The 10,717-nt window shown below is 56.2% G+C and overlaps 1 protein-coding gene across 2 annotated transcripts; it reads left to right on the top strand.

Moving 5' to 3' along the window:
• The first annotated feature begins 2,861 nt into the window (after positions 1–2,861).
• On the top strand, positions 2,862–10,461 carry P2RY6 (pyrimidinergic receptor P2Y6). 2 transcript variants are annotated; one of them, XM_041460440.1, is made up of 2 exons: positions 2,862–2,919; positions 8,169–10,461. In XM_041460440.1, the coding sequence occupies exon 2, from the start codon at positions 8,224–8,226 to the stop codon at positions 9,211–9,213; it is 990 nt and encodes a 329-aa protein (XP_041316374.1). In that variant the 5' UTR covers positions 2,862–2,919; positions 8,169–8,223; the 3' UTR covers positions 9,214–10,461. The 2 variants fall into 2 exon arrangements, with proteins under 2 accessions (XP_041316374.1, XP_041316373.1); XM_041460439.1 differs by lacking the exon at positions 2,862–2,919 and adding an exon at positions 6,330–6,389.
• Positions 10,462–10,717: the final 256 nt, after the last annotated feature.

Genomic DNA, 10,717 nt, shown 5'->3' with positions numbered 1-10,717 from the left:
CTCTGGGAGATGCCTCATGCCTTGAAGTTATTTTGGGTTCTCAGAGATCCCCAAGGCCCCATCCTTACAGCCCTTGGCAAGGGGATGGACAGACTGAGTCAACAGTGCTGTATTTAATGGTATTAATGAGGAAATAACTTCAATTGACCTGAAGAATCACTTAAGAAAATACTTTAAATTGCCATTATGGAAATGCACAGACTTGTTGCACAGGCTAAAAATTGCACATAGAGGTGAAAAGCTAAGGGTTTTCAGGATAGAGGGCAAGGAGCCAAAGGAGGGATTGTGGCCAACCTGGAGGCATTTGATTTCCACTCAACCATGAAAAGTTCAGCGACATCACCATCCCAGACCCCAGCTCTGTTCTTGAAGAGAGAAAGTTGACCACAAATTGTGAAGGTCCAAATTGTGAAGGTCTGAGTTGTGAAGGACCCCTCATGGCACTGGAGGGTGACCAGTTTCTCCACCTCAGAAGTCCAGCAGCGAGAGGACTCATCTGACTTCATCCCAGCTGGCTGCATTGCTCTGGCTGTGGTGAACTTTGGTTGCAGCAAAAAAGTGCAGGGCTCCATCAGAGTAGACCTCAGGAGATGAGACTTTCTGTACCAAACACCTTCTCTGCCAAAAGTCCAGGTGCTGGGATAGCAGATGGACATGGGGGAGTCAGTGGTGACCATATCCTCTGAGCTGGTTTAAAAGAGAAAGTTGTCATCAAATGTGACCTCCTCACGAGCAAGCTCAACCAGATCCACCACCTTGGCAGGCTGGAGCTGTCAGAACATGAGAGATTAACTCCATTTCCGTTATAAACAGCTTTTAGATGTAATGAAATTCTTCATGCAAGACATCTCCGGTCTGGTGAGACGCGGCGGAGCCCGAGGCAGAAGGGACCCAGCCTGATCCCTGTGTGTCTGTGCTGGGGAACAGCCTGAGAGCTCTGAGGAACCTCTCCATGGGGACAGCCCATGGTGGTGGGGACACCCCAGCCCCGAGGCCCTCACAAAGTTTCAGCATTTGAAAAATGCTGCTTTTCACCTCCAGGAGGTTTTGCAGACATTGAAAGACCACGGTCCCAGTTCCAAACTGCCTCCCTGGCCTTGACCACAGAGGCTCCTGTCTACATCCAGCCATGCTGGGATCTGCTGGCAGCTGGAAGGCTGGATACTGCCTGGGAAGGTGCAATTGCCCCTGGGAACAGCAGTGGCAAAGGTCACCTGCACTCAGGAGCTAATGCAGTTACTGGCAACATCCAGCCGGAGGAACAGAAACCAGGGGCTCAGAAACTCAAACCCAGCCACCGTGCCAGGCCTTTTTGCCAAGGATTAATTCACTCCGTCAGACTCCAAGAGGAACTCAGGCTAGTCCCTTTCCCCACATATTTTTCCCAATGATCCTTTGATATGAATAATCAGAGGTAGAAAAACAATGCTTTGCTTGAAATCTCTTTTTTTAGACCCAGCTACTGCCTCCAAATTTGCCTCTCCTATCCCTGATCAGCCCTCAAAATGTCATTTTTGGGGATTTCCCACTAATTCCAGGTGCTCTAGGGCTGGGCTTGTGGCTCAGTGGAGGTGTTTGGAGCTGGCAGGCAGCCAGGAGCCACTATTATATTTTCTGTTTTTTAACACTCCCACCACTATTTACAGTGTCCCCACAGCAGGACAGCCGGCTGTTCACCTTGGGGACCTGCAAGGACACCCTCTGTGCCGGGAGGGAGGATGACATCAGCCTTCCCCAAAGCCAGGGGCAGCACTGGAGGTGGGATCAATGCCCTCACTGGCAGTTTGTGGGGGGGGACGAGTTTCATCCATCCTCAGCTGCATTCCCCAGATGCTTGTGGGAAGTCCTGGGCTCCCCCATCTGCGGATGTTGGGCTTGTTTGCACAAGGTGTGTTTTCTGGGGAAAAGCACATTTCCCCCCCATTTTCCTCTCCCTGTGGAGGCTGAGGGAGCGGGGAATTTCACAAGGGCACCGAGCCATCGCCAACCCAACCCCACAAGCCCGGGCAGCCCCGGGATGTGAGGGATGGCTCCAGCCTGGCTGTGGTTGCAAATATTCGTGTCAGATCCTGCCAGAGCCCATCTCTCCCGTGGCCACGCTGCCTGGCTTGGCCGTGGGCTCGTGCCAGGATCAATGAAAGCTTGTGTTGTCCACTGCAGCAGGATCCAGATGCCTCATCCCACTGCACCATCCATTCCATACAGCCCAAACCCTCTCATGGCATATTTGGGTGCCTGCTGAGTGAGGTGACACTGGGGAACCCCCCATATGGAATTCCATCATCTGGGTAATTCCTTCAGTACCTCCTTCCTTTCCACATCTACCGAGACACATCACAAGCCCCCAGAGAGAGAGCAGAGAAAAATTCTGGAGGGCTCCCAGGCAAAGGAAGGGTGAAGCCCATCATCCAGCGGAATCTCAGCATCCCAGCGCTGTTTATGCATCTGCCATTCCATACCCAGCCCGTGCCCCCGGGGTTCTTTGCCTTATTGCTCTTTAATTGCTCTGCTCAGGAAGCGCGGAGCTTTGACCGCCTGGTTAATGAGTACGGGAGGCATCGACCCCTTCGGCTGCGACCCGCTGCCGCAGGGAGACCCCGTCCCCGACACCCAGGGCCAGGACAATCCAGCTGTTCCCTAGGCATCCCACGCTACAAATCCCATTTTTAGGGCCGTTGGAATTCCCCCGACACCCGCCTGGATACAGATGCTCTCCCATGATCCTAAGCCAGATGTTTTGGGGAGCCCCCCATGCTGGCCCAGCTGTTTCTCCCGCCCGTCCCAGCCCAGCCCAGCTGTGACCCCTCCCCAGCCCCTCCGGGTCCTCCCGCAGGTGCCGCGGGCGGAGCGGGCGGAGCGGGGCGGAGCGGGGCGGCTCCGAGCGCTCCGTGCCGCGGGCTCCCGGCGCATCCCGCTCCGGTAAGTGCCGCGAACGGTGGGAACGGGATCCACCGAGCCGGGCCGGCATGGGACCCAGCTGGGGCAGAGTGAAACGGGCACGTTGGGACCTTAAAGGGTCAGAGCCAACCGGGCAGGATGGGATCTTGGTGAACTGGGCAGGATCGGGAGGGATGGGGCTGGAAAGGGCAGGATGGAGCCCTAAGGGGTCAGAGTGAACCCGCTGCCTGCCGGCGCATCCCGCTCTGGTAAGTGCCGCGTACCGGGAGTACGGGACGAGCCGAACCGGGAAAGGATGGAATTCAACGGGGTGAAGCGGGCAGGGTAGGGCTGGAAGAACGGGATGGGACTGGACCGGACAGGATGGAACCCAACAGGGTTAGGGCTAGCTGGGTAAAATGGGATTGGATTTGACAGAATGGGACTGGACCGGGTAGGAAAGGACCCCACAGTGTCAGACCCACCCAGGCAGGATGGGACCCTACAGGGTGAGAGTGAACCCGCTCTTTCCCGGCACATCCCGCTGCCGGTAAGTGCCGCCAGCGGGGAGGGGGTGTAGGGACAAGCCGAACCGGGAAAGGATGGGATCCGAGCGGGTCAGAGTGACCAGGGCAGGGTCAGACCCGAGGGAGCAAGGCTGGACCCGTCAGGATGCGATCCAACGGCGTCAAACAAAACTGGGCAGGATGGGGGCAGGCTGGGCAGGACTGGACCCAAACAGATCGAATTGAACTAGGCAGGATGAGGCGAGAATGCGGTCAGACCCAGAGAGCAGCCGTGCTTTGGGATTTGGGGTGATCCCAGAGCCGCTCCGAATGGAAGCTGCCGGGCTTTGCCCTTGGGGAGGTTCGGCAGCTCTTACCATGGAGCAGGGCTCAAAATCCCACCGTGATCCCGCTGGCAGGGCTGGTGCAGGGTGGATTCTCCCCTGTCCCTCTGCTCCCATGGTCTGGGGTGCCTGCATCCCTCAGGCATCCACAGGGATCAGCCCCGTGCCAGAAGTTGTATTGCACATAAATATGCTTAAATCTGCTCGAGGGACCTGGTTTTCCTTGGCACCTCTGCTGTGGGTGCCAGTAGCCTGGCCTCTACCTTTTATATATATTTAAATGTATTTGTGCATGTATGCATCCAGAGGTATAAATATATTCATATATATGAGCATGTCTGTGTGTATAGATGTATAAATATATTTCTGTATATATGGATGCAGATATGTATCAACATGAGCGTGACTCCATGTGCTCAGGGACATATATTTGTGTGTAGAAGTTTCTGTACATGTGTGTGTATATTCTGTATATGTGAGTGGAGAGATTTATATTTATATATATTTATAAATATGTAATATGTGTGTGTGGAGAGCCATAGATATGGTTGGATGTAGTGAGATACATATGTAGAGAGATGTGCAGAGGTGCATTTATGTATAGAGATATATGTTTATATTTCTATTTGTATTTCTATCTACATGCATAGTGATATAAGCCAGCTGAGACTGGGAAGGCTCATTGCACCTTCCTTATCCCCATCATTCTCTTTCCAGCAGGGAATCATAGCCCAGGTTGCCCAGAGCCTCACTGAGGTGCTGATTTATGATGGGACACCAAATTGTGGGAAGATGAATGTGCACACCCAAGGACAGAGTGGCTCTGCCACCACCCTGTGCCAAACAACCCATGTTTAGTACCTCAAAATTCCCACTGTTGTCCCAATTTTTCCACATTGTTACATGCTGAGGCTTCACTAAATGGAGATTTCCCTTAAAACATCCAAGCCTGGCTGCCCACTGGGCAGATGGGCACCTGAGGATATTTTGGTCCCAGCCAGGAGATGTTTGGGGATTAGGACGTGGTGGCTTTGGCCAAGTGACATGCAGGATGGAGCATCCCCCTTTTCATGCTCTTTGAAATTTGCTGAGCTGGAGCTTTCACTTCCACCCAGCCCAGACTGCCAGCCCTGCCAGCCAGCCACAGAGACCAGGATGGGAAAGATAAACCACAGAGGAAGATTTCCAAGGGACAAAGCCTTCCCCACATCCTATTCCAGGGCAGCAACAACCTAAAGCTTTCCCCACCATATCCAGCTCACAGAATCCCCCTCCAAATCAATAGCAGGGCATTAATTAAAGCTAATTCCACTGGATAAGAGCTTGGTTTGAAAGCAAAGAGGTTGGAGGGGGCACGTGCAGGGGGAAGCTCGCGGCTGTGGGTGATTATTTTTAATCTCTTCCCCATCTGGCCACAGAAGCAGCTCCACTTCTCTTTCCTGATCCTTGTTCCTCCTCTGCAGGCACCTGAAACCTCTGGGATGAGGGTTGAACCCATCCTGACCCTTCCCAACACCACAGGCATCCCTTTTTTCCTCCCTAAAAGTCTCAATTCCCAATGGATTTCAGCCAGTGCCCATCACTGTGGTGGCAGGGTGCCAGCTCCTATGGATTCAGGAGGTGCCAGCCCCATCACCCCAAGAGCTGGCAGGGGTTCCCATGATGGGGTTTTGGAGTGAGAAAAGGGACTTTTGGGATAATGCACCCCAAGAGACAACGAGGTGGGAACATGCCCTAGGCACAGAAATTAGTTGAGGCTGAGGGTCTCAGTGTGGTTTCATTAACTGGTTTCATTAATTGGTGCTGGCAGACTGAGACTGGGGGTTCTGGGCAGCTGCAGCCCCTGGATACAGTTGGGATGGGGATTCTCCAGTGTCTCACCTTTCCCTGGGAGCAGAAGGGATTTTTCCTCCTCTCCTCCAGCTTTCCCATCACTCCAAACCCAGCAGCAGGGGGGTTCAGTGCTGTTTCCCTCTTACAAAGAGGGTTTTCTTCCTCATTTGCCATTTTTTGGGGGGAAACCTTCTTTTTTTGGCTGCTCTTCCTTTTTTTGGGTGCCCTTCCTGACTGAAGGCCTGGGTAGCCTTGGGATGGCCCTCAGCAATGCCCTGCCAACACCTCCAAGGGGTGTTTTGGGGGAAAAATGTGTTGGAAAAGGGTGTAGACCACACTGGTGCACTTCAAACTAAGTGCCTCCGTTTCCCTTGTTTTACCGCAGCACCTGCACAGCTGAAGCATCTTCTTCCTCTTGGTGCCACAGTGCCAGGGGAATTCCCTGTCCCCAGCATCTGCCCACACTTGGAAGGAGCCAAATATGAGGGAAATGAGGAAAAAATGGAGGAAGGGAGGCCAAAAAATGAGGAAAAATGACCAAAAAATGAGGGGGAAAATTCAAAAAAGTACAGAAAAGACCAAATAACCCTGAGCCAGCCACATCCTGGCGCCTTCAGGCAGGAGCATCCCCTGCCCTGGTGGCATCTGTGCCGTGCCAGAGGCGTGCAGTGCCAGGCAGAGCCATTCCTGCCAGCTGGGTTTCTGTTCCCTGTTCCCCTGGGCTGAAAGAGGAAAGGGAAGTGTTGCTCAATGGGGCGAGCACAGCACCCACAGATGTGCCAAGGGCTGGCAGAGCAGCGGGTCCCAGCACCCCGGGGCACCCCAAGAGGTAAGAGGCACTCCCAGGCCCCCCAGGACCCCTCTTCCCAGCCACCTTGTCCCCAGTGTCCTTGGTGGGGACACTGGGGGGTGGCAGAGGTTCCTGTGGGTGCTGCCCCGACCTTGGGTCCTGGGGGAGCTTTGGGAGGAGCCAGGGGATGGGAAAGTTCACAGCCCTGGAGCATTTATTATCTTGGAGGTGGGTGTTGGGAGTGCCTGGAGCTGGGGTGACAATGGGGTGACAGTGGGGTGACAGTGGGATGCAGGGGGGCTCAGCAGGGTTTAGGGGGCACTGGGTGTGCAGTGAGGTGACAAAGGGACTCAAATAGGGTGTGATGGGACAAACGGGGCTGCAGGGGGACTCAGCAGGGTACCAGGGGACGGGAGGTACGTGCAGCAACCAGGGGACTGATTCACAAGCCCCAAAATCGTGTCCCCGACACCGGCACCATGGCTGGGCTGTGCTCTGGGGACTGCTGAATCCCCAGACACATGAAATGGGGCGGTACAAGCTGACAGGCTGGCCCCTGGGCTCTTTTGCCTCTCTCTCTGGTGCCCTGTGCCCCTTGCTCCTGGCTGGAGCTTGGGCACCTCCTCCCTGCCTCAGTTTCCCCTTCCCAGGGGCCACCCTCTTCCAGGCAGGTTTGTGCCCAGGGCAGCAGGGGAAGCGGGGCTGTGCCTCCTGCCAGGGCTGCAGCCGGGGCAGGGCAGGGCAGAGAGGAGGGGAAGGAGGAGAAGCGGGACCTGCTCCACGGGCGGAGCGGCGGCAGATGCCGGCTGGGGCAGGGGGCTCATGCGGCTGTGCCACGCTGCTCTCAGCCTCCGGGGAAAGCAGATATCCTCCCCCTGCTCAGAGCAGCCCGGAGGACGCTGGGTGGGCTCTCAGAAAAGCCCTGGGGTCCTTGTCACCGTGCTAAGTGCGGGTTGGGAGTGCCCGCGGGGGTCGCGCTGGGCTCCGTGCGGGTGGCAGTCCCGGCCGAGCCCGGCCGGCTGCAGGGCTTTGGCACCCCCTGCAGAGGCGCAGGAAGCCGTGCCGGCGGCTACCCGAGCATCCTGCCGCAATTTCCTCTGCCGGAGGGGGCTGACAGCGGCTCGGCCTTGTGCAAGCCTTTCTGTGAGGGATAAGTGCTTTGGGAAGTGGAGCTGGGATGGTGGCAAGTGTGGCTACCGCTGTGCTGTGCGGTCCCACTCACTCTGCTAAATCCATCACTGTGGCTTAGAAACGTGGAATCACAGGAGGGTCTGGGATGGAAGTGACCTTAAAGATTCATTCCAAACCCCTGCCATGGGCAGAGACACATCACACCAGCCCAGGGTGCTCCAAACCCTGTCCAACCTGGCCTTGGACATTTCCAGGGGTGCCACAGCTTCTCTGGGTAGCCCAGCTCTCCCAGAGCAGAGGGGCTCCTTTGGGGCAGGTTTGTGGCCTCCTCTGGGCTCTCTCCAGCAGCTCCAGGTGCTGCTGCTGTGTCCCCAGGGCTGGGGCAGCTCTGCAGGTGGGGTCTCACCTGAGCTCAGGGGCAGAGGGGCAGAATCCCCTCCCCTGCTGCCCACACTGGGGGATCAGCCCAGGGCAGGAGGGGTTGCACATGACTGCACGTGGTTGGGTCATGTCCAGCTTCCCATCCACCAAACCATCCTCAGGGCTGCTCTCCATCCCTTCATCCCCCAGCCTGAGTGCATACTGGGGGTTTCCCCAACCCACAGAACACCAGTCCAGATTCACCCTGTGAGGGCGTATGTGACACCACGCAGACGAGTCACCAGCTGTCCCCTCTGGCATTCACAGGTGCTGAGGAGGGGCCGAGCCAGCAGAGGGGACACTGACGGCTGGGAACACCACCATGGCCAACCTGACAGCCACGAGCACCGGGAGGAACTCGTGCACCTACCACGAGGAGTTCAAGCAGGTGCTGCTGCCCCTGGTGTACTCGGTGGTGTTCGTGGTGGGGCTGCCCCTCAACGCCGTGGTCATCGGGCAGATCTGGCTGGCGCGGAAGGCGCTGAGCCGCACCACCATCTACATGCTCAACCTGGCCGTGGCCGACCTGCTCTACGTCTGCTCCCTGCCTCTCCTCATCTACAACTACACCCAGAAGGACTACTGGCCTTTCGGGGACTTCACCTGCAAATTCGTGCGCTTCCAGTTCTACACCAACCTGCACAGCAGCATCTTCTTCCTCACCTGCATCAGCGTCCAGCGCTACCTGGGCATCTGCCACCCCTTGGCCTCGTGGCACAAGAAGAAGGGCAAGAAGCTGACGTGGCTGGTGTGCGCGGCCGTGTGGTTCATCGTCATCGCCCAGTGCCTGCCCACCTTCGTCTTCGCCTCCACGGGCACGCAGAGGAACCGCACGGTCTGCTACGACCTGAGCGCGCCCGACCGCTCCGCCGCCTACTTCCCCTACGGCATCACCCTCACCTTCACCGGCTTCCTGCTGCCCTTCGTGGCCATCCTGGCCTGCTACTGCAGCATGGCCCGCATCCTGTGCCAGAAGGACGAGCTGATCGGCCTGGCCGTGCACAAGAGGAAGGACAAAGCCGTGCGTATGGTCATCATCGTGGTCATCGTCTTCTCCATCAGCTTCTTCCCCTTCCACCTCACCAAGACCATCTACCTGATCGTCCGCTCCTCGCCCGCCCTGCCCTGCCCGGCCCTGCAGGCCTTCGCCATCGCCTACAAGTGCACGCGGCCCTTCGCCAGCATGAACAGCGTGCTCGACCCCATCCTCTTCTACTTCACGCAGCGCAAGTTCCGCGAGAGCACCCGCTACCTCCTCGACAAGGTGAGCTCCAAGTGGCGGCACGACCACTGCGTCACCTACGGCTCCTAGGCGAGGACGAGGCCACCTCGGTGCCACCGAGGCACAGGACATTTCGGCTCTAAGCTCCACGGAGCAGAGATGGCTTCACCAGGAACATGCTGGAGGAGAGGAGGATGGCATCTCCCAAGCTGTAAGCACTTTCAGCCCATCTGCAGCCGGGTGATGGATCCATGGTGATCCACCTCCATCCAGCGGCGCAGTGTTAACCCCAACACAGATCCAGTGTTCTCTCTCTTACTCACTTGGAGCAGCTCAGCACCTTGGTGGTCAAGCCACCGATGCACTAGAAATCCACTGGGGCCATGAGAACAAGATGGAGCTCCATGGAGGACACATCCCTGGCTCAGGATGAGCTGCTGGGGGATGATTTGTCCCCATACTCAATTAAAAATTCCCTGATGGGGACAGCATGAAGGCTGGGAAGGGTTTGGTTCAGCCCATACCACGGGGCCATGTGCTCCTCCAGCTCAAGATCAGTGTCACAGGTGGTTTTAGTGAAACATCTTTTTTGGGACATCCCTGTATCCCAGTGCCTGGAATGAGGCCACACCAGTAAGAGAAACAAGCTCACTGGTATTGCTGGTGCTGCAAAATGGTGGAGGAGCACTCCTGGACAGACTGGGAAGGTGGAAAGGGGGCATCAGGGCAACTGGAACACCCATGCTTCAGTGGATTTCCCACTGAAGCCATGACCATGGGCTGGGTTAGGCACAAGCTAGCAGCATTGTCACCTGCCTGGTGACCTTCACCTGAATCCAGCTCCCTGCTTAGCCCAGCACCCCAAATCTGGCCCATGCTGGTGTCAGTGGTGCCCTGCTGTCATCTCCTAACCAGGATCCACCACAATCAGAGCCAGCACACGTGGACACAACACCCAGAGCTGGAAGATGCATTCCACAGCGAGCTACTCAGTGTCCTGGCCACGTCACCATACATCCCACAGCTGGCTTGGCCTCTCCATGGGTTTGGGACTTGAGCTGTGCTCCCCCAGCCTCTATTGGGATGCTGCTCCCTCACAGCAAGGAGGGATTTGCGAGGTGGATGCCCCACTCATCGCTCTGCGAGTCTTCTCTAACATATAGGATGTATAGAATTAACTCCCTGCTCTCTCTCAGATGGGTGTATACACCCACTGTATGTACAGACATAGAATATATCCGAGCAGAGGGAGGTTTGTGGCCCAGCCCAAGCTCTGCACTGCAGAAATTCTCTGCTTGAACACGGTATATGTATCTATAGTGTATATATATAAATATATATGTGGATGACTGCATTTTTCATGTCTGCTTATAATAATCACACCTAAGTGGATTGAAGTAATTTGCTTCCAATCTCCAGGGTTGAGCACCCCTCCAGCTTGGCTGCCAAGCGTGCAGCTCCATCCTGACTTGCTCCCTGCAGGTACCCAGATTGTCCTCAGGTACCACCACCCATCCATGCTGGCAGTCCCACTGCATCTCCTTGCTGTCATGAGGATGGGGAGGGTGTCCAGAGTGGTCACAGGCTCTCAGAT

This window comes from Pyrgilauda ruficollis, unplaced genomic scaffold (assembly GCF_017590135.1).
Source record: "Pyrgilauda ruficollis isolate IOZ18807 unplaced genomic scaffold, ASM1759013v1 scaffold143, whole genome shotgun sequence".
Classification (NCBI taxonomy): domain Eukaryota; kingdom Metazoa; phylum Chordata; class Aves; order Passeriformes; family Passeridae; genus Pyrgilauda; species Pyrgilauda ruficollis.
This window is presented reverse-complemented; position numbering and strand designations above follow the sequence as displayed.

What these genes read in the sequence shown, in the direction of transcription:
- P2RY6 (XM_041460440.1), top strand. Translation starts at nt 8,224, where the DNA reads ATGGCCAACCTGACAGCCACGAGCACCGGGAGGAACTCGTGCACCTAC.